The sequence below is a fragment of the Lonchura striata genome, chromosome 5, assembly GCF_050655825.1.
Source record: "Lonchura striata isolate lonStrDom1 chromosome 5, ASM5065582v1, whole genome shotgun sequence".
Lineage (NCBI taxonomy): Eukaryota > Metazoa > Chordata > Aves > Passeriformes > Estrildidae > Lonchura > Lonchura striata.
In genome coordinates, this window is record NC_140707.1 from 22,024,973 (window position 1) to 22,048,365 (window position 23,393).

Consider the following 23,393-nt stretch of genomic DNA (forward strand, 5'->3'; position numbering starts at 1 on the left):
TGGAATATCCTGTGGTCCCTTGGGGTCACACAGTCCTGGGCTGTGTCCCCCGCCAGCTTCTTGAGCACTTGCAGCTCTCTCACCAGCAAGCACTATGGAAAGCAGAGAAGGCCTCAGCTCTGTACAAGCCTTGCTCAGGAATAACAAAAACATCTCCATATTATCAACTTTGTGTTCAGCACAAATGCAAAACATAGCTCCATTCCAGACAGTGTGCTGAGAAGTACCTCGGCCTCAAAGCAGCACACATCTTTTCTAGGCTCTTGCCTTCTCCATGTGCATCAATGTTTCTACCACTAGGACCAGGAAAGCTTACTATGCTGTGTAGCAAACCAGCCAAAGATGTTTACTATTTTTTCTGAAGTTTCCTTTCTCCAGTTCTTCACTGGAGCATTTCTTGACCATCCCCAGAGACCTGCAGAACAGGGAATAGAAAACACAGAGAGAGGAGGAAGAACTAGGGAATACAGTGTGCAATTCCTCAGGTGTGGGCTTTAGTCAGGACACTGGGATCCGTACCAAATGCTCAATAAACTCTTTAATTATGGCATGGTTTAGCACTGCCTTGAGGTACCTTCAGCAGTCTGTGGCAATCCTAGTTAAGCTGGTTTGTTGTGGAGCCAGCAGGAAGTTCTCACCTTGGAGCCCAGGATGTGGCTGGTAGTGCTGGCCAGCTGGTCACTCACTGGCCACAGATATTGGGGAAGAGGAGACTGGAGTCAGAGACTGCACAGCAATAGGATGTCCTTGTTTTAGAACCTCTGTAAAGGCTTCAAGGTGGTTTGAAATCAAGCAAAATAGTTTTCAGAGGATGCCTTGCAGTTTCATAAGATGTTACATGCTTTCCCTTACAAAAATGTGAAATAGCTGCCAGGAAAACTGAAATAAAGAACTTGAAAACCAGATTAAATAGATACCAGTGAATTTTCCAGGCCTCTTCCAGCCTTCGTTTTCTAGCTTGTTAATACAAATGCATTACAAGTAGGTCAGCACTAACAAGAGAGTTACAGTGTTTGCATTTTGTCCAGTTTAACTAATGCTATATTATTTCATCAGTGTTTTTTGTAAACCACTGATAAAACTAAAGATGTACTTGCTTCAACATCCTCTGTAAGATGTTGCCAAACTCACATTAAGTATATACAAAGATTTTGTAACTAAAGATACATGTGCATCATTTTATGTATGTTATCATTTGACAGCATTGTCATAAAATGCTATTTTTAGTGCCACTGTTGTCTCCTTTTCTAATTTTTTTTTTTGTTATTCTGGCAAATGCAAAACTTATCAGAAAATATACAAAGAACCACAAAAATTGTAGATTTCAAATGACAATAAAAGCTACAAGTTGTCATGATTAATCCAGATTTACAGCATGAATGTTAGCTTTTCATTACTCTGTAGTGGAGGACCATACAAAGAAAATAAACTTACTATGTTGGTGTCAGACATTTTGACAGCTTTTTAGACATTGCATTCCTATTTTCTTTCCTCTCTCATGTGGCACTGCTGTCTTCCATACCATTTAGCAGTTGCATAATTGTTCCCTTTCAAGCATACAAACAATGAGGTCAACTTGAGTCATGTCAAATAACTGAAGCAAATACCACATATGAAACCATTTAAGATAACAAGTCATGTAATCACATATATTACCCCTTGCCTGGATTTTCTGGATCATGCTAGAAGTGTGTTAAAATGCACAAAAGCAACCGCTCACCAACTGGCTGTTTTGCCTATGATAGGCAACTAGTGAGCAGTTTATTGCAAAGTATTTAATACAGACAAGCTAGAACTGAAAGTTACCTTCCTCTACATCATCATGCTGCTTCTCTACTCTGACCTTTTCAAGGCAAAAACCTCTGTTTTCCTGCAGAAAAAAAATATTACAGGGATGAAGGTTTAATTTTTATTTTCGTAGTTTTAATAACATTCAGCTATGTTACATTTTAAAGCTGCCTAATTATCAGATGTAACATCTGGGATACAGTATCTATCGGACTGTGTTTTATCCAAACTGGGCACAGATACAAGAAAGTGTTATTTGTATTTATTAACTGGAACATAGAGAGAAAGGTCAACACTTTCCCTATTCATCCTTCATCAGCAGAGAGGCTGGTAAGAAAGCAGGGTAAAAGTAAAACCCTTAATCAACAAAAACCTGTGCCTTCAAGAATATGCAAGACACATAAAAGCAAAGAAGAAGCTTCTTACCCGTGCATTTTTTTCTTTTATTGAATCATTCAGTTAAGCTATAGAGCACGTCACAGGCCTCTTCTGTTCTCAACGGAAGCCAAAAGAAGTGGTTTCTGTCTTGCTGCAGTGGTTGACAAGAAGCACTGACACACTGCTCATAAACAGGCAGCAATTAAGAAATAGCAGAACATGGCTAAAATAGTTCCTATTAATATATTTTATTCCACTCTGCAGCACTTTTGAAGTAGTTAAGCAGTGTTGTTTCTATAATCCTCCCAAGTAGTGGCAATTACTGACTCTTCAATGCCAGTTGTTCTGCCTCCAGAGATTTTTAGTCTCTTTTTTTTGTTTGCACTGCAGGGCCTTACTGAGAAGAGGTAACTTTCTTCTAACCTTTTGGTCTTAGAGGGTTTAGGCTGCTGATGGAGGCTGTGGTCACATGGATTGAGCAGCCCTCTTGGTGTGTGTTATGGTGTATGTGTTTCTAACCCTACACACCCTCATCCTTAGCCAGTTTCCCAGTCATCTGCCCCAGCCCAGCCAGCATCCACATTCACAGTACAGCACAGCAGAGTGGCTTTCCCTGCATGGAGGGGTTGCTCAGCACAGGGGCTTTATTCACAACAACACAGAAGTGTTCTGGTCAGAACCCAGCCTGGCTGGGCCAATGTGCTGGGCCAGTCTCCTACAGTGAAAGGAGTTACTGTTCAGGGACATTGTGGGAACCTGGTCCCTTCCTGTGGTCTGTTCTCATACTGTCCCAGCATCACTGGATTAGGAGGCACACCTCTGCCTGTTGCCTGTAGCATTTGCTTTGATACTATTATCTGTGATACCATTCCCCTGCCAGTTTCAGTGCCCTCCCCACCCCCAGCCCCGTTGTAATATTGCAGGGTTTGATGAGTGACACTTCACATTCATTCAACTCATCTACCACCTTAAAGATTCTCAGTACCCTTCCTGATGATGTCCAATACACTGACTTCTTGCTGCTGCTGGACACTGAGCTGGAAGGTCACTTTTCTCCCTCAGCATCTCTGATGTGGCCTATCACACAACTCTGGTTCCCTTCTCCATCATAGATTTTTTTTTTTCTCTCCACTCCCATTTACCTTGAATACATGAGAGCTATCAGAGTTAAAATCCAGTCTAATTTAGCAACTGGTGGCTTCAAAGTGCTGTGGTTTTAGTCAGAAAATAAAATGGAATTCTAACTGGAAAACAAACAAGATCTAGAATAGAATTTAAAAAGACATTTTGAAAACATTTCCAGATATATTTATATATAAAAGCTACTATTTCAAAATACTAAGACTGAAATCTGGAGTCCCCTAGCAACTATTTTTTCAGTAGAAGGACTGCTTAGACTGGGTTTTGCACAGCCTTTGTTTCAGGACTGAAGGAAGGGTGCCCTGGCTGCTGAGTGCTGCTCTTTAGGTTCTCAGTGGGCTTGTTCACTTGGAGGCCTCCACCAGGCTTTAATGGAAGAGGGCTGACATGTGTGTGGGTTGCATGGTTCTTACTGATGCTGTGCCCTGGAGGTGACAGCAAGCCTGTTTCTCAAGCCTGGGCAGGTGTGTTTACTTGTCTGTGTTTCTGTGTTTCCATGATCAATATGAAGTCCATGAAGTAATGTCCTGGCTGAAGGTCCATGGTGTGCCCTAACTAGTGAATCACTGTGCATTCAGGAGAGAGAGCAAAGGTAACCAGCACTGATTCCAAACCATTTCAGCTACTTATTTTAAACTCTTTATGATGCTTCTATATCAGCGTCATACAGAATATAATTTTTGAAGAAACTCTACTGTCACAGAGATGAAAAGAAATGTATTGATGGAAGGTCTGTTTTTCAATGCCTGATTGAGTTACTTGGCAGGATTAAAAATAAAATTTAAAAATCCCTCATATCAGCCAAGATATTTTTACAATCTTTTAAAAGCCATTTCTACTGTCTCTAGCTTCTTCAGGTAGAATTTGAAGCAGCCTTTCATACCAGATATGATACTTCCTTCTTGTGTGTTTTTGGATTATATGTTATAATGAAAACATTTTGCAACATGCTATTCATTAAAATAAGAGTACTTGTTTATTGTGTGTATAAGTTACATCATTATGTAGAGTAAATACAACTGTGATTTCAATCCAGCATATTTTTTTTTCTTCTGAAAAGAATCCCTTCTGTTTGTAACAGTTAGATATACAACTTCAGTTCTCTGATTGTGGAAGCTGACAGCTCATACCTGACTACTGCTGAGATGGGGTTGTTTATGCTTGAGGCAGAGAAACAGGTCAGTCTGACTCAGCACACTGTTCTGACTCCTGCCTTTGAAAGATCTCTGTGTGTAGAAATGAAGAGCCTGTGCACATCTCTCCAATTTTGAGTTCTCCTGAAAAGGCACTACTGGCCTTTTCTAACTTCAGCCTTCTTTACTCTTCAGTAAATAGGTCCTTCCTGCAGCACAGGAGCCAGTGTTCTCCTTTTAGCTCTTCATGTCACACCTTGAAAACAACTGTTTTCTCAAAAAATGCTGCTGCTGTTCTCTTGGTAGCCCAGAGTGGCGTTACCAAAAGTAATATCAGGATAGTTCCTTTCTCCATGTCCTTGGACTATGTAAAGGTATTGTGCTGTTCCTGTGGTTTCTGAGTAAAGCTCAGGAGGAATGAAAACTCTGAGTCTCTGCCTTACTCAGCATATTGAGTAACCAGCCTAGGACAGCTATAAAAGACTTTTAAAGCCAGGCCTCCCACCCCACTGGCAGCAGCCCCGTGCCACTGGCATCCAGCTCTCACTTTAGAGTGATTTGCTTGTCTTTAGGAGGCAGCAGATGGCAGCAAAGTTGTACAGATGCACCAGGAGAAGGAAAATATCTTTGTGCACACACTCGAACAACATTCCATGGAAAAAACGTATCATTTGTTTCTGTCTGTCTTGCAGTGTGGTTAAGACAATAAATCAGGTTTATTGGCCCTCATGCACTTGTAATGTAAGGGGTTGTTTTTCCCCCATTACCAGGAGTTAATTAAATCAGGTTGGGGTGAGAGGACGTGAACTATTTCTCAGTAAATCATTTTCATCTCTGTAGGACTCATTTCTTTGTGCAAATCTCTTTATATCCTTCATTAAACAGATACTGATGGCCTTGTGCAAATATTATAACAAAGTGCTGGTGTGTGCACTTTGACTGCCAGTGAGCTGTGAGCTATGGAATTCCTCTTTCACTTTAGCTGTCAGATACATCCTTCTCCAACACTTCAAAATAGGTAGCAAAATTTTTTTTTTAAACATAAAGAGAAAAAAGAGGAGGAAGGAAATGCTTCTGTATAAAGTCTTACTGTTTAAAACACTCCAAAGTCCTACTGCATTAAATAAAAAATAAAGTCTGGGTTTTGGACAAGAGCACTGGAAGTTTCTGGAATTCCATCCCTGCTCATGAACACATTTAGTGACGCACTTGACATATGTATGTTTGCTGAAGTTGTCACTGCCAGCAGCACCACATCCACTTAGAGCAGCAGCAATAAGCATACATTGCTGAACCCATTTCAGATTAAATGGAGAGTCTGGATTTGTGCTCCTTCTTTTTAACAGGGATCCCATTCCTTACTTGTATCTTTTAGTAGTTTCTTCAGTGTTCAAAACCAGAAATAGGGAATAATGAAGTATAAAGCAAAGTTTACAATACAGTCTTTTGGTATAAAAATAGACATGTTTTTGAAAGAAAGCTGGAGCTTAGATTTTCTTCCTGCTGAAGTCAGTAGAAGTTTTGTTTCAATTAGATGGGATCAGTCTTGGGCCTGGGATTTGTTGCTAAGATTCCTGTCTGGCTCACCGGTTCATCACACCAGCATGTCTGATGTCTGTAGGCAGTAAGGACACTAATGATATATGCCAGTTGCATATTTTTCGTGTTGTTTATCAATAAGGGCCAAACTGTGAATGTGTTCCTTATGCAGAATGAGATGCAGGGCTGCACAACCTCAGGAAGAAAATTACTTAGAACAGGGACTTAAAATCCCTCACTTTTTCCTTGTCTCTGAAAAGAACAGACATATTTTACAAGGTGCAGCTGTCCTTTTCCAGTGTGCAGCTCAGACCTGCTCCTGAGCCCTCATGGGCAGGCAGGGAGGTGTGGTGGCCTCTGAGAGTTTGGTGCTTTCCAGCAGAGAGACACCAGAGCTGGGTCACATCAGGGGAAACTAGGAGCGTACACACCCTCCTGTGCAGGGGGATGAATTACACGGTGCCTTTCAGTCTTGGAGTGATTCAGCGTCATGGAACTCCTGTCACAGAAACCACTTCTTAAAAGGACAATAAGCATGTTTGTTTGATGAGCTGCTCAGTCTGCTCCTGAACTAACAGATAAGATCCGGTTTGTTTGTTCTCCCATTTTTGCCCATACTGCTGGACATCAGAGATTAAGACCCAGACATCGGTTTGTTTGTTTTTTACACCATGTTAGGAAAGTATGAAGAAAATAAAAACCTTTTTATAACTGATGGAAAAGTTGGATGTAATTTTCAAAGAAGTGACAACTTACAGAAAGCATTGGAAGAATACTTATTTTGCAAACCTATTCTCAGAGTCAAAATTTATTACAAAATATGTGCCTTCAATGGCTAGAATAGATCTTTCTTGACTTTGGAAAACCCCAGGATTTTGTAAGTGGATGAGAGACTCAAGGAGGTCCAGTTAAATGTTTTGTAAAAGTTATCACAGAATCAAAAAAAGTTAAAAAATTCATTTGGCATCCTCACTGCTGTTGTGTTTGCTGGGAATGTTGCATGCAAAACACTCCAGTCTTATCAAATCATTAACATGGATTCTAGTCTTAATGGGACCATTTGTTTTTCATTTGGAGACATTACCAAGCATTTTGACTAGTGTACATAGCTTGTAGTAAAAAGGCTTTTACATAGCAAAGTTTTTTACCTCATGAACAAATTATGCTCCTTCCTCTCATGAAGGATACATGGCCTCACTCCAAAGAATTAAGTATTTAAAGATTAAAACAATTTCAAAGCTGACACAAATTATTTGGTGAAAAAAAGCCCCTTTCCTTGAAAAATATTTGGATAATAAAAGCAAACCTTTGTGAATGCAATAAATAGATTTTAATTAGGCATAATTGGATTTACTTATTGGTTGTAGCCATTCATGCTGGAATTCTTTCTCCTGATGCCTGTGTGCTCCACACTGCTTAAGTATGATGTGAGATAATATGAAGTGGTGAATTGACGGCACAAGGAAACTATTTGGATGGCTGTCTGGAGTTGCCATTATTGGCTTTAATTATGACTTACTGTCCTTTGGGTACTCAATGAGCCAGAAAAGGCTTCATATGTGCCAAAGTATTCATTAGTATTCCCCTTTCTGTCATTGTGCTTGCAGAAAGAGTTTATATCTGGCACCTGACTGCAGTTCTCCTTAGCACGGACTGAGATGCTTTGCAGATTTTGATAATCATCTGAAAGTACACCAGTGTCTCTACTTTTTGGATGCAGTAGAAGTTGTTCCTAGGTAACAGTGGAAGAACTCTGACCACTTTCTGATGTAACTGCAGAACAAACAACTTTTGCGGTTGTTCACATGACATGGCTGCTTAAAGGAAATGTTGTAGTACCAACAGGAGAAAGAAAAATAATTACTTGTTTTCCTCTTCCAGGTTAGGGGACCTGCACTAGGGCTTCATGGGGAAGTCCTTGTATATACCAGCATTTTAGGCCATCATTCCATGATGAGCTAATAATGAAGCCCAAAAAACTTTCTGAAATAAAAATAGCCTTTGGAATCCATTTTGGTAATGAAAAATTGTCTATAGTGAAGAATCTTGGATAGAATGGACTAGATTAATTCAATAGAATAGAATTAAATAGAATAGATTTTTTTGTCTGCCATAGGATGTCCCATGGGTAGGTACAAAACACAGTAATCACTCCTAAAGAATACTCCATGAACTCTTCTGACACTTTGCTGTGGAGGCTGTGCTGAGAATGGTGACAACTCCTTTGGCATCGGCTCTTGAACAGACTGGTGGACACGGATGAATTCCTGCTCCAATACATATTTACCATTGCAAAACTTAATTTTCATTTAGAGCCTTGTTTGAACTTCGAAACATGTTTTTAGCAGCCTTTGAAATACAGTCCTGGGGGACACCAGATTGTTCTTAGAAACGAATATTTTAATTAAGGTGGTGTGTAAACAGATGCTCCTGATTTTGGAGGCATTTGATGACATCTTCCACTTCTCATCTGACACATTACAGCATAAGCTGGCTTTGACCTAAGTACAAAGTTCTTCTTGAACTTCTGCTATTACAGGAGGATGCTCTCTTTCATGGGCAGTTTCACAGTCTTGTTCTCCCTGAAACCCCAAATCCTTACACTTGTCAGAGATTTTAATCTAGATCATGGATGAACTTCAGCCACTATTTAAACATTCATGCCCAACATTTTGCTTTATAGGATGAAGTGAAAAGATGCTTCACCAGGGTTTTCACCTGGGTTTTTCAGTATCATCCCCTGTTTTTTGGGCAGGAGGAAGAGCTTTCACCTGGGCAGATTGCTTGTGGGGCTGGTGCAGAAATGGATGAGAAGAGAGGATGCTGTCTTGATATATTATATCCCTTATAAACCCATTCCCTGAAACCTAGAACTGAGGCTGGAGTATGGGAGAGTCTCTGCCTGCCATTCTCCTGCTCTGCCATTCTCCTGCAGTTTACCTAGCCTAGGTTAGCCAAAATCCACTGACATCATGTTTCCAGGGTTTCTTTGTCTGCTCTTTACACTCAAAGAGTGTGCCATCTTTGGGCTGCTCGCTACTTTCTGACATCTCTCCTTCAGCAGTGTTTGTGCTTTAAAACACGTGGTTTCAAAGATTGGTGAGGGAATGGAGGGAGCTGAAAAAAACCCAATCTTTCTTTTCTTTGGTTGCTATTTATTGCAGAGTTTTGCTTCTCCTTACAGGGGCGGCAGGTGGTGCTCTTGGTCCTTCCAAACACAAGTTGCGCTTCCTAAATTCCAGTCGGGTCAGAACTGTGCCATCCTGCACCAGCTGGCTGGTTTGAGCCCTGTCTGGTTCAAGGCGGGGTCTTTCAGCTTTGAGTGAAGAGGAAAGGAGGGAAGAAAAGGTACTCTATGTGGGGTTTTGGCAGGAAATGAAGAAAAAAGATCAATACAAACAAAAGCAACTAGTTGGCAAGTACATGCTTAACCACACTGTAGCCCGATCCAGCCTTCTGTCCCAAAATTAGATGGTAAAAATACTAAATGTGGAACTTACAAGGAAAATGTTGTAGCTATTAAATGGGATGGTTCTGTTGCCATTGTTTTCTTGTGCTGTATACATTAAGTAGGATCACGTTTTGACCTACACATTGTATTTTTTCAGTGCAAGCACCACTGAACTTGTAACAGCAACAATTCTAATTTCCAGGTTCTATTTGCTTGTTTCTCAGCTGGCAGCTATACCTTGTGCTGAAGACCATTCATTTGTGTCATCCCTTATATCTTGCAAAATCTGGATCAGAAGGGCTGAGGACAGGAGACAGGTAAATTCTCTTCCAGCTGCTAACAAACAGGTAATTAAAACTAGCAAAGTGTCATTATCTTTGATTTTCTTTCTTTTTAAAATAATGTTTCAAGTGGAAAACCCACCTCTCAGGATTTCAAAAATCTTAGTTGAAAGTGCTTAGAAAGTAACTAAAAATAGGCTATTCTGGGCAGAACTTCCAAGTCTGGAAAGAAAAATCATGAATACATGCCAAGTATCTCATCAATAGATCCCCACCCAAGGTTTTTGCAGCAGTTTCCTGGAAAGGTATCATTGCCACTTCTTTTCATTTTTTCTTGTAAATATATGTTCTTGAGGAATTTAATATTAGGTAAAAAAAAATTAAATCCCCACTTCATTTTTTCTAAAGGCATTGAGTTCTGCTGTTCCCCAGTCCTCTCCTGTATATGTTGACTATGTTCAGAGACATGGTAAAATAGAGGAAATGCTTTATTTCACCCAATAAGTTATTCAAATACACTTGTTTAGGTTTTAGGTTTGTTTTCTTGGAGTGCAAGGAGTAGACACCAATAGATGGTGCTGGTGGTGCATTAATAAGGTTCAGCTTCACATTTGTTTTCTGGTCTGTGCTTGGAATTTGTTAAAAAAAAAAAAGAGAAAGAGAGAACAAAACAAAACAACAAAAAAGAGCAAAACAACAAAATCCCTCATGCTAAGCTTTTATCCAAAATGTTCTCCCCACACTGAACCGGTCACCGTTTAACTTTAACCTGAACTGTGGCCCAGGAAATCCTTCAACATAAATAACCTTGGAAGCTGCCATGACCATTTTTGGAACGTGCTGCCTCAATAAATCTGTTACTTTGTTGTGCAATGTTGAAGTGTGCAGTTGTTTCTCTGATTAATTAGGGCAAAAAATAAACTTGCACGATCGATCCAAGCTGTGACACGTTTCAGCCCTGGCTTGAATGTGTGGGCAGAAGAGCCTTAGAGCCTTCTCCACAGACCTGCCCTGGAAGTTTTGGATGCATTGCTGGCTCGGAGTTTACTCCATTTGGTGAGATAAGGTGGCTGCTGACAAAGTCTGCGAGGGAAGAGTTTTGGTCTGTGCCAGGACTGCCGTTCTAGCTTAGCATGAGTAGGACTGAGCACACTGAGAAATTATTCATCTTGACCACTGCCCCCACTAAAGACAACATAACTGAAGTGGTTTATGTAATTGTGTTTATTTTATTTCACATATTACCCATGGAGAACAGCTGATACATTCTCTATATCTTTCACCAGTCTGGAATGCAAGATTAAAAAAAGGTATGGAAAAAGAGTTTAACGTTTGACATTCACGATATGAAAAATAGAGGGGATACAATGTTTTAAAATGCCCTTATGCAATATATATATATTTATATATATAAACCGTATAAAAATAAAATATATTTTTCCAAAAAAAAAACCCCAAAAACTTCATGGCACAGAACAATCTTAAATACCGATGCATATCTCGTGATCCACACACACCGCACTTATAATTAACAAAAACCACGTACAATTGCACTTTTCCTCTCTGTGACGTTCAAGTATATCGCAGTCCCCGCAGGGACTAATGAGTGTCCGATTCCCTGCCGGGTGCACATAACGCAGAGGGTAGAGCAGATGTGGGCGGCCTGTCCTTGCCCACGGCTGACGCGCACCCTCCGACCCTCGGGGGCAGAGGGCGAGGCCGGGGCCCGTCGCCCACCGGCGGGTCCCCCCCTGAGCATCCCCTCCTCGGGGCGGCGGGGCGCGGGAGGGCGGCCAGGGCCGCCCGGCCCCCGGGAGCAGCGGCGGCGCCTTGGCGGCGCGGGCGGCGGCGGCTGCGGAGCCGGCGGTGCCCGGCCCGGCAGGGCCAGAGTCCGTGGCGGGCGGGGGGCGCAGCGTCCGCTGCCCTTCTCAGCTCCCCCGAGGGCGCGCCGGGGTCCCGCCCGGGCAGGCGCTCTCCGCGAATCCTGGCGGATCTCAGTCCATCCGTCGAGGCGGCCTCGGCCGGGTCTTGCGGCGCTTCAGACTCCCAGGACGGCGGCGAGGGGCTGCGCCCGGCGCGTCCGCGGGCGCCGCCCGGAGCTGGGGGAGCGCGCTGGGCTGCGGCGCTCGGGCAGGGAGCGTCGCCGGCGGCCGTAGCCCTGAGGACTGATCTTGTTTGGAGGGGCGGCATCGTTCCTATCGTTGACGGCCGCCCTGTGGAGCTCGTCGACCAGCCAATGCACCGTGCACGTCCCGAAGCGGCACGCCTTTGTTTGGAAGTGGGGGAATCTGTTAATGCTCTGGCGGTAGCGCTTGACGCGGATGTGAGCATCCTCCCGGTTGCTGCAGGAAGAGAGAGAGCGCATGAGAAGAGCGCAGTGGGGGCCCGGAGGAGGGGACCCGGTGGGCAAGGGATGGGGAGGGCAGAGAGCCCCCAGGCTGGAGACGGGCTCGTCCCCACGGTGCCCAGCAGTCCCGGCTGTGCCCTCCGCGGGAGCGCGGAGCACAGCCTGCTGCCCATGCGAGGAGAGGCCCCGCCGCTTTACGGCTGTTACTTTTCCCTATGCATCCAGGGCTCGAGTTACTATTTATATCTGACTTTCGCAGCAAAGGCGCTACTATCTCCCGCCAGCTAAAGAGCGCAGGGAAAGGAAGGCGGGAGGCTGCTTTCAGCGCGATGCGCAGCCCGGACAGGACCTGCCTCTGGGGCGGGGAGGATCTTCAGCGAGAATAACCCTAAACACCCGGAAACGAGGGGACCCCGAAACTTTCCAGTGTCTCGAGCAAGTGCCCGAACCCAAGAAGGGCTGGAGTTTACCTGGAAGGCGAGACTCGGGAATCCTCCTTCACGTCCTGGGTGCGTATGAGAGGCAGCACGTCGGCGGCTGCCCCCAGCCCTCGGAGCAAGCCCGCAGGCTTCACGTCCCGCTTGGCTCGGCTTAGTGCCCATTTCGTCCATCTGAAAGAGCACAAGGGAAGAGGAGAGCCTGTTATCGCAAGTCTGCAGGGGCGGGAGCCAAACCAAATAGATTCGAGAGGCGAAAAACTTTGCCGAGATTTTTTTTTCCTTTTTTTTTTTTTTTCCTTTTTTTTTTTTTTTTTTTTCCTCCCCCCAAAGTTTCCTGAAAGGGCACGAGGCCTTTAAGGAGCTGAGCAATTCCTGCAGGGAATCCAGTGCCTGTGATCGCTGCCGGAGCCAGGCGCGGGGGCTCGGCAGCTCGACGCGCGGCGCGGGGCGCTGGCAGGAGGGCGCGCTCCGATACTCACTTTCTTTTGAACTCTGTCGCTACGTCCACTCTTGCAGCATCCACCCCGAAGAAAGTCACAGAGCCGAGATAGAGCAGGGCTACGTGAAGTAGTTGCATTCTGGCTGGGCTCCTGCTGGAAGGGAAAGGGCAGAACTATAAGCATGCTTGCTAACAAAAGTCAAGTAAGGACTGTCCTTTATTCCTGGTGATTCCAGAGACCTCCTTCCCTCGCAGAGCCCCCAGGCTACCGGGGACTTTGTGTCTGATATGAACCAGAAGCTAATATTTGCTCAACAACTTATCACAGAGTAAATAACAGAGCCTCCAAAGTTTACGTTTGTCGAGAGTTTAGTTGCAGAGGCGGCTGAAAACCAGCAGGATTTCCAGAATACCCCCAGCGGCTTGCACTAGGATTTAGCAAACCCACAGGATCAGAGAGAGCTGGCTATCGGACGCATCGTTTCCAAACTCCAGCAAGTGTTTTGATGCCGGGAAGTTTATTCCCTGATAGCTCCTCTTCCCAATTCACACGCAGAACCAACTAGTTCTGGATCTTATGTTGTGAACTGCAGCTGATGCCAAGAGCCAGTGCAAGACTCCACAGCATAACTCCAAACTCTTCCAAACAGTCCAAATTTAGTAGAATTTTACTTGCGTTCCACCTCCCCTGAATCTTTTGTTGCTGCCAAGGACAGGGGGAAAAAAATAGCTCTTACCTGACAGTGAGGATAATCCACTGAGACAAATGTTTTTGTAGTAGCGATCCGAGCTCGCAGGGTTTCCTGAGAAGAGAGAACTCCTCCTTTGTGTGTATGTGTGTGTGTGTGAAGTAATCACTGCCGAGCTCTGCGCTCCACTGCTCGCTTTTATAGAGCAGCGCTGAGAAGTGGGTGGACCTTGGCGTGGCTGGGCGATCTCTCTTTTGGCACCCCCCCACCCCCACATTTCAAGCACTCCTTAAGCATTCTGACCTGGATTGGGGGCAACACGGAGGGGGGAAAAGAGGATTATTGAAAATTGTCTTCAACAACCCCCTTGGTATTTTGTTAATTATAACGGCAGCTTTTAGGATCCTGAGTTATGGCACAACTTGCAAAATCCGATGAGCCCCTCAGCCTGTTTTACTGGGGACAGACATTTTAACCGTCAAAATATAATTATATTTATGCTGTCTGTAGCATAATTTCTCATTCTAGACATCTTAGCTTCAGGTGGGTGAAAGCAGGGGAGTGGAAACCGGATTCAATTAAATCTAAAATCCATGAAAATCAATTAAATATCAAAGTTCCAAAAATAAACCCATATTTGGACAACGTGAATTTATGATGAGTAACTGGAATGACAGCCTTCTTTACATAAGTAATGAGGTGGCAAATCGGGCATCATTAATATTTATGACAACTTGGGTGCATTTTTTATCTAACAAAATGAATTTTATTTACTTGATCGATTCAAGTAGATCACGACTCAAATGGTTTTGGCAGATGAAGGTTAGAGGCCAGTTCTGTGCCTTGGAACAGAGCAAGTGGCATTGCTTTCAGGCAAACACAGGGTCACTGAAGCGCCTGGGGTTACGGGCGCTGGGAAGATCCGCCGTGCCTTGTGCTATTCCCTATCCGCAAACCTCACGGACGTGAGTGCGGTTACTTCCCGGTCAGATAGCTGAACCAGTGCAGGATCGGGGTCTCTTACAGCATTCTCCTGGCTGGCCAGCAGCAAAACCTTAGTCTGACCACCTTGTTGTTGGGTTTTTTACAGTCTTTAACGCCTTTGCTCCGTGACGCTTCAGAAATGCAGAGGTCCGGCTTCGCAGGGGGTGCTGGAAGCCAGCAGCGGAGGGACCGTGTCTCCGCTTACTTGTCGCAGTGCAAATTCGGCGGGACCGAGGGAAATGCCCCGGGAGATCTGCGCCCTGGGGCGCCAGGGTCCCCTGGCCAGCGAGAGACTGTCGGCGGGAAGGAATGAGCTGGTGAGATGTTCCTCTCGCATCTTGCCCCAAGCAAAGCGTTTCAAAAGTCAGGTGAGTGAGTGTGTGCTCGTGACTGTGCCTTTCTAGATAACCGCGGTATATAACAACACCCCGGAGAGGTATGTGCAAGGGGGATGACGGAAACTTTCCTGTGCACGGCTCACTCGGTCTAAGGCGCTCTCTCCCTCCCTCCCTCCGCTCCCCAGCAGCGTCCAGACATCTGGAGCTTTCTGTCTCCGGCATCTACCTGTGCGGGACAGGCTGGCCCGGCAGCCGGGGAGGGCCAGCACTGCCTGTCGCTGCTCCCCATGGCACCAGCCGGCCGCCGCTCTGCCCCGAGCCCCCTGCGCGGCTCTCGCGGGGCGAGGCCGGTGCCCCGGGCCGGAGCCGGCCGCCGGGCGAGCCCGGATCCGCGGTCCGCCGCACCTGCCCGGCCGAGCGCGGGGCGGGAGGCGGCGGCGGCCCCGGAGCGCCGGCAGCCCGCGGGGCTCGCCCCGTCCCTTCCGCCCGCAGCCCCGCGGAGCCGCAGCCCCGTGCCCGCGCCTCGGACCGGCTCCGGAGCACCGACGGGCAGAGCGAGAGGCTCGGGGGGAAACAGGCAGGAACAAACAGGCGAATAAGTGGTCTAGAACGGGACCGGATCGTGACCAGAGCTGCATCATCCCGGGATGGCTGGATTTTAGAGACCTCATGAGGCAGCTCAAGCTCGTGCGGGTTCAAGCATTTCCTTGATTAGCAGAAGTTGAAACAGAATCTTTTTTTTTTTTTTTTCTCGAATGAGAAGGCAGGATTTTATGTGATAAGCATTGCTTTGACTCAAATTAAGTCTCCCATTCCAGTAAAAAAAAAAAAAAAAAAAAAAAATCACACATTTCCTCAAGTGCTGGAAACCCCCTCATTAAAATCCTTGGCTTAAACGGAAAGTGTATCTTGTATACTCTAAGCCAAACAATGAAGAAAAAAATTCCTAGTGATTTAGGATCATTAATAACAGTAGTAACACAACTCTCATGTGCCTTCCATACTGACTGTAACTATCATCTCAGTGATACAAAATTACTTCAAGTAAATTCATGAGATGGCAAACTCTGACACATAGATGATCAGTTTGTTGCTGATGTGATTTGTGATAGGGCGTCAGCAGGTAAAGCTTGTTCAAATCTACCACAAAACATCATGTTCTTTGTTCAGATGCTCATTTTGTTCTTTCTATGAACTTGCATTCTCATGCAGTTTGGAAATGAGCAATAGTCACTAAATTGGTACTATGATGTAACAGTGGCCACTTAAAAAAAAATATACCACAAATAGTTATTTCCTTAAAAAACAGACAAACAAACAAACAATTCCACAGAATGTTCCACAGCAATATCATTCACAAGCTGTGAGTCTGAGGCAATGCCAAGCAGTTCAGCAAGACCACTGTGTGATGTGAAGTGCAGGGTCTCCTGGATGCTGCCTCATCCGTGATGGGAAGCTGGCCTGGAGGAGCAGCCAGCCCCTGTTTACTGCTTATCTTGGGTGTACCATTCAACCTCTTAGTGTTCCCATACAGAAGACTTTACAACAAGTATCTGCTCTGCCAGGGACATGGTGAATATGAGTTGCTGTTAATAGAGAATTTTATTCAGGTTGAGATTGATTAGAAAAGGTCTAAAATCTGTGGGTAGCAACGGGGAATCATTGTGAGACAAATATTCTGTGCTGATTATGGAAGAAAACTGTTGTTTGAAGCCAGTGGAAGTGCCTTTGCATGTTTCACTTTGTTTAAACAAATTGTTCTGAATTCATATGCCATGAGTATGAATAGACTGGATTGTATTTCAGGCTGCATGAAATCAGCAGAAAGATAATACTAATAGGAGAATGGCACCCCCTGAAGGATCTAAAACCTCAATCAAGCTCCACACAGAAAAACCTTACTGTAGTCAGCCAGTTCTCTCAGTGCCAAGAGCACAGCAACAAAGGGGTGATTCCATTTTGGTAGTCTTGTTGGAGGTGCTTTGGTGAGCCTTATGTCTGACAGCTCTGACTATACCAAACAAAGCCTCCAAAGTCAGTGGGGGATGTCTATTGGTAGGGGAAAACCTGGTCAGGGACATGGCTGCCCCCTGTTCTGGCATAGGTTGGGGTGACACTGGCTAGAGACTGCAGGCAGTGTGAATTCCCTGTTTCCTGAAGGAGGAGTGAACTGTAGAAGGTATTGTGGATGTTCACACCTTGTTGTTGGCAAGTGCACAATGTGAGTGTGGCAACATTGTCCCTTGAGTGCTTTCAGGCTCTTGGAGAGGCTGCAGCCTTGCAATTGTTCCCCTGGGTTAAGTACATGAGTAGGGGCTTGTGGATACCTGTGCCTTGGTGTCCTCTGTGAGCCCCTGCTTCTTCTGTGAGGAGCCAGGCTACCCTGCTGCAAGTGAAGGAATGGTGGTCTGGATGAACATTCAGTTTAACTTTCCATTAGAATTTAGGTGAACAAACACTGTATCTGCTCCACTTCTTCATAAGTCCTAAAAGAATGTAAGATTGCTCTATACTTAAGGGAAGTTGCCCAAAGAAGTTGTGGATGCCACATCCCTGGAAGTGTTCGTGGTGTGGTTGGATGGGTCTGAGCAACCTGGTCTAGTGGAATGTGTCCTTGCCTGTAGCCAGGGGGTGGTTGGAACAGGATGTCTTTAATATCCCTCCTGACCCAAACCATTCTGTGATTCTGTGAATAAATAAGCTCAACTGAACTTTCTATTTCTTATTTAAGACGTGCCACTTCTTATAAACTTTGGCTGTCCTGATCTAGATGGCAGAAGGAGCAAGGCTGTAAAGTGAGCACTAGCATTATTGCAAAATCACTAAATAAACATCATTCTCTTAAACCAGCATTTATTAATGTCCTAGGAAAGGTGTGAGTGATTCTCTCCTGCTAGAGGTGCTGTATTAAAAGGGCAGTGAGATTTTACTATTGAGATTTGTTATTGCATATTGAACCTTTTTATGGATGCAGATACAATAACTCTAAGGTCCTATTTCAGCTCCAAATTAGGTAATTTCTTAGTGTCTTTAAACTTTCGCTCCAGGTTTAGATGTACAAAACATTATCCTTTGTTTTTGTGAACTGTTGTTGTGTCCTACAACCAAAATGCCTATGCACAACTTAACAAAGATATTCCTACCTAACTTCTAGCTAGAAGAAGTGACTGATCCCACAGAGTGCATCCCTTTCTCAAAAAGTATGGTCAATCTTTTTGATGTATATATGACACATTTTTCTTTACTCCTAAACAAGGAAATGTATTAGGATTGGATCTTTACACATGTAATTTTCTTCAAAACAGCTAAATCACGAAGCTGATGACTCCGAGGAGATGTCAACCTCTGCCCTCCGCTGAGAAGGCACAAGCGGGAACACTGCTTGAAGCTTCCTGTCAAATTTGCATCTGGCTTAGCAGCAAGACACTGCATCACCATGTCCCAGCTACGAGGTGTAAGAACGGCGTGTTTGAAGCAGAAATGTCTCTGAGACCACTAAGGACTGTTTGCTGGGTCAGGGTGGATCGTCAGGAGCCAGTTTGCTGCACTTGCACACTCAGCCCAGCATCCACGACTGCTCCTCGCTGGAGCGCAACCCATGTCCTCTGCGCTGGCTCTTCTGTGCTGTCATACGGGACATACATAGACGCTTATCAGAGTGGTTTCTGCAGGCTCCGCCAGCGACCCAAGCGCTGCACTGTCCGCTCGTGTAACCTCAGCATCTCCGCGACTGCTGGCAAAGTCCACTGTGCTTTCGAGGGCCACGGTCCTAAAGGCGCCCGCCTCATCTGCACGTTACAAACAGCACCGCGGCAGCTCCCGGCGCGGCCTCGCTGAGCGCCCCGGCGGCCGCCGCCCGTGCCCGGGCCAGCACGTCCGAGGTCCCGCGGGTCACGCCGAGGCGCCGCTGGGCAGCGCCCGCGGGGAGCAGCGGGGCCGGGCCGGGGACCCGTGCCGACCCTCGGCACCGCCACAGAGCTGAGCGGGGCCGCGGCACGGCTGCCCCCGCACACCCCGGACAAAGCGTGACCGGGACACTTCTGGAAGCGCAATCCCCGATTCCCCAGGCCGGGCTGGCGGGGCCGCCGTTCTCTCGCCGCCGGCTTCCATTTCCGCGGAGGCTCGGCGAGGGCGATGCCCGGCGCCGGCTGCTCCCCGCGGGAGCGGCGAGCGCAGCCCCGCTCAAACGCTTGCGTCTCCCCGGGCACGCGGAGCGCTCCGACCCGCCGCCAGCGTCTGTCGTAAGGGGAACGAGCCCCGCGCCCGCTGCCCCCGGGCGGCCGCCGCGCAGGGGGAGGTTGCCGGGAGACAAAGCCCCGCGCGGGCGGGGCGCGGACCTCCCCCGCCGGGCCCTCCCCGCCCGCGGGGGCTGCGCAGGGAGGCCGCGGCGGCGGCGGCGGCGTCCCGGCACGGCGGTCGGGCCGGGGCAGCGGCACTGCGGGACGGCCGGGCCGGGCCGCCCCAGCCCCCGCCCAGCCCCGGGGTCACGGCGAGCGGTCCGGGCGGCGCGCAGGCGCACGGCGTGCCCGCGCCTCCAACATGGCTGAGGTGGTGCCGCTCCTCCTGCGGCGGGCGCGGAGCGGAGGATGCTGAGCCTGCCCCGAGCCGCCGCCGCAGCCGCTGGGGTGGTGAGGCCGAGCCGCGCCCCGCGCAGCCATGGCCAGGCTGGCCGACTACTTCATCGTGGTGGGCTATGACCACGAGAAGACAGGTAGGTGTGGCTGCGCGCAGCGCTGCCCCGCCGCGCCTGGCCGCTCCCCGCGCTCCTGCCCGGCCCCGGCCCCCGCCCGCCTCCGGCCGGGCCGCGGGAGGAGGAGACTGCGGCGCGCACGGGGCGCGCGTCCGGCCGGGGGAGGAGGGGGCGAGCCAAGGGTTAATCCCCCTTGCCCGACGGGGAAGCGGCGGGGCTCCGGCACCGACCGGCCGGGGCAGCCCCGCCCGCCGGGAGCGGCTGCGGCTCCTTCCCGGGAGCGCGGGCAGGTTCAAACGGGGCCCGCGGCCGTGCCGGGCCCGGCGGCCGGAGCCGCGGGGCAGCGCCGGGGCTGCCGCTCCCCACCTGCGTCCCGCCGGCCGCGGCGCGACAGCCGCGCCCCCCGGCAGAACAAAGGCTGCGCTCGGCGAGCGGCGGCTTTGCCCCGTCTGGCTGCGCACCCATCGCCTGTTGAGCGGGGCCGCGGCCCCCGGGGAGCGCCGCACGCCGAATGGGGACGGAATGGGTGCGCTTCCTAAAGCCTCGGGATGCGCCCTGCCTGCTGGGGGGAAAGGGAAGTGGTGTTATCTGCTGGCGTTTTGTGGGCAGAGAGAGAGTGGTTTGTGTTACGTAACTCTCCGTTATGGTACCAGCTTTGTTGCTGCAGAGACCTCAAATGAGTGTTTAAACTGACTGGAAAACGAAGTGATCGTCAACTGGATTGTGTTTGTGCTGCGTATTTCAGAGCGATCCTTTGAATGTATGTTGTTAATAAACAATATTTTAAACAGTCGAATGTTCCCTAATTTATTTGACTATGCATAAACCAAACAACACTCAAGTTTGTTACTCAGAGTAATTCTTTGAAGTAGCAATTGCGTGTCATCTATATCTGTTCATTTGAAAAGTGCAGCTAATAAACTCAGATCATGTTTTTTTTTTTAAGAAATACAATTTTTAGAGATATCATTTTATTTGTGGGTTTAAAGATGCAATATCTTACAAACTTCTGCTAAGATGTCTTGGATTTTACTATTTTGCAATTATCATTCTATTAATTACATCCTGGCTTCCTCTCCCACTCCATTTGATAATAGGTTTGTCCTAATTGTACTGTCAAAATCAAGCCGTGTGAAATAGGAAGTATTTTATTTTAAAAATAAAGACCTTTTGTCTCTCTCCTGTTTGGAACATTTCCCCTGACAAAGTAAAGAGAACCCAAATCAAAACAAGCAACCAGAAAACCCAGATGTGCTTTTAAGAAGACAAAGCAAGTAGGATGCTTAGGGTATGATCAATCTGACAGAGTATGTGAAGTGAAATTACAGATTGCATTGGAAAGCTTTATGTCTGTAAAATGTCTTCATCTGTGGCATTTAAATATGTGTTTAACTTCCTATACATAAATTGTCTCATGAAGGTTGGTAGAATTGCTTGCATGGGTGAAATTGAGCAGATTCAGAAATAAATTCTGAACCTTAATTTAAAAAGGTCATGCCCAGAAAGTAATTGTTTAGACTCTATTATTTAAATTACTTGTTGCTACTTTAATGCTTCGTAAGAAAAATGCTTGAAGGAACAACATTCTATTGAAGACTAGGCATGCATTGTTTTCCAAATTCCTTTACCCCCACATGCAATCCCATCATACATGGAGTACTGACCTTTATTTTTCTTAAAAAACTAGTTTTTTTGATGCACTTATTATGCTTCCTGTTATATGAAAAGCAGGGACAAACATTTCTAGGATTATAGACTAGCTACCCTTAAAACTTTTATATTTTTAAGTATGTTCCTTTTTTTTCTAATTTTTTTTCATCTGCATCTACCTTCTGGCTTGGTTTTAATGTGCTTGATTTGAATGCTGAGTGTAATTACATTTTGCAGTGTTTTCCTTTTCCTTTTTTTCCCAGGCATAATCTGTGGAATAGCTTTGTGTAAACAAGCAAACAAAAATGTTGTACCCTTCCCCCCAACCTGTGTGTCAGCAGCATTTGGGTGATAAACATTTGTGGTTTATAGGGAAGGGTGTTTATAGTAGTGACTGCTCTCCCAGGAAAGCCCCACTGTGTCTTCTGGCTCTCCTCTCACTGCTTTTATGGATTGATTTACATGTGCCAATATCTTACCCCTGAAAATGTGGTAAAGGTGCTGATTTTCTGGCTTTACTCAAAAAAACATTTGCTGTAAATATCTAAAATGCAGTGTTTGTGCAGTTTAGGAGCAGATTGGTCGATTTTTCTTGTTTTGGAACAACTTTGTTACTGATGGTACAAGTTTTTATCCAGCGTAGTCTTCGGGGGAAGTGAAGAGTTTTACTGTCCTTGAATAAACCAGAGAGTGTCCTTTGGGAATCAAGCTTTTGAAAGTCCATTCCTATTCTGGTCTAGGCCCGTGTAAATTGATGTTACAGCAGCCCTAGAGCTGCCATTCCTATTGTGTTAAGTCTTCTTTTGGATCCAGCTCACTTTAGGATACTGACCCATCCAAAAGACCTTTCTTGCTGGGTGTGTTACCTGTGTTGCTGCATTGTCCTTGGATTACTTTCCTGCCCATTTTTCAAACAGTGTTGGCTCATCAGGATGTCAGATGAATGCCAGTATTGGCATGAAGGAGGGTCAGGAACGTGCTGACAGACAGATCAATGCACCCTGAATTTAGATCAGCCTAAATGGTCCTAAAGCCTTGGGCACAAAGGTGTTAGTGAGGTGCCTTAGTCTCCTACCTGCTCCAAGGAGACCAAGGGGAGTCCCTGGATCATTTGCCTGCCAGGCAGTTCATTCGTGCTTGGCAAGTTGCACAGAGGCTCTGCCCGGGAGGAGAAGGAGCTTTGCTGTTGACAAGTGTCAGTGGAATTGCAGGCACTTGGGAGTTGGGAAGGCTTTGTATTGTTGAGGATGACCTGACTCACCCAGCTTTTTCTGTGTTTCAGGTACACTGCTCTGTATTACCACTTGAGTTGCTCGGTCTGTGTCTCTCACCATAAAAGTGAGCTGATCATAGTTTTGATGTTGTGTATTTTAAGATCCCGTCCTGAGCCACTGCTCAGAACGGCAGCAGCAGTAGCTGCTGGCAGCAGTGTGTGTTAAGTGTCCTGACAGCGTTGGAGAAACCAGATTTATAAATCCCCCAGCTTTACTAAACTCCTTTTTTCTTTTTTTTTTTTTTTTTGTTTTTTCTGTTTTTTGTTTTTTGTTTTTTGTTTGTTCTAACAGTGAAGGCGTGAGGGAGGATTTCAGGGACACTTTTTCAGAGTAAAGCAATCAACCTTGGTGTATTTTGCCTTCAGCTGAACCTTGGCTGAGGTAGATAACCACATTTCCCCCCCAGCATATCAGCACAGTATAAAGCTGTTACATAACTGGCTACAAAAGGCACTTAGAGAAGTCTCTGAAAGGAGCAAAGGTGCTACCAAATGTAGGCATTCTGGGTCAACAGCTAGGAGAAATCCCAGGAGGCATTACTGTTCATGCATTTTATTTTTTCATGGGTTTTGAAGTGTGTTTGATGTGCTTCACCAAAAAATTCTCATTTAATATGTCTGAATAATGGAATGTGGATGGGATTTAGGAAGAACACAGATGTTTGTAAAGATCACAGAGAAAATGCCTTTTTTTTTTTTTTTTTTTTTTTTTTTTTTGCTTTGCTGGTATAAGCCCTAATGATAAATTTATCCCTAGAATGTACATCCAGTGATACTTGGAAAAGGTAAAAGAGAGAACATTCTGTGTCTTCCTTAGCTCAGCAGCTGAAAGG

At 46.2% G+C, this 23,393-nt stretch overlaps 3 protein-coding genes across 19 annotated transcripts in view; 2 read left to right on the plus strand and 1 right to left on the minus strand.

Moving 5' to 3' along the window:
- RNF141 (ring finger protein 141) overlaps window positions 1-11,162 on the plus strand; it is an 81,643-nt gene extending 70,481 nt beyond the window's left edge. For 11 of the 12 annotated variants that reach the window (XM_085580086.1, XM_085580084.1, XM_085580087.1 and 8 more), the window contains one exon: window positions 1-11,162. This exon is cut by the window's left edge. The gene's annotated coding sequence lies outside the window, so the exon portion shown is untranslated. The other variant, XM_085580078.1, reaches the window with a different exon arrangement.
- ADM (adrenomedullin) lies at window positions 10,917-13,852 on the minus strand. Of its 2 annotated transcripts, none has more exons than XM_085580090.1 (4): window positions 13,674-13,852; window positions 12,977-13,087; window positions 12,528-12,668; window positions 10,917-12,052 (listed from the first exon to the last, which is right to left on the minus strand). In XM_085580090.1, the coding sequence occupies exons 2-4, from the start codon at window positions 13,072-13,074 to the stop codon at window positions 11,749-11,751; spliced, it is 543 nt and encodes a 180-aa protein (XP_085436216.1). In that variant the 5' UTR covers window positions 13,075-13,087; window positions 13,674-13,852; the 3' UTR covers window positions 10,917-11,748. The 2 variants fall into 2 exon arrangements, with proteins under 2 accessions (XP_085436216.1, XP_021385190.3); XM_021529515.4 differs by having other exon boundaries at window positions 12,977-13,090; window positions 13,674-13,844.
- Window positions 13,853-19,441: 5,589 nt separating this feature from the next.
- The window catches only part of SBF2 (SET binding factor 2), a 230,197-nt gene continuing 226,245 nt past the window's right edge, over window positions 19,442-23,393 (plus strand). For 4 of the 5 annotated variants that reach the window (XM_021529470.4, XM_085580076.1, XM_021529472.4 and 1 more), the window contains exon 1: window positions 19,442-19,658. In XM_021529470.4, coding sequence (XP_021385145.3) covers window positions 19,604-19,658 — 55 coding nt within the window. In that variant the 5' untranslated portion in view covers window positions 19,442-19,603. The remainder of the gene's footprint in view (window positions 19,659-23,393) is intronic. The other variant, XM_021529473.4, reaches the window with a different exon arrangement.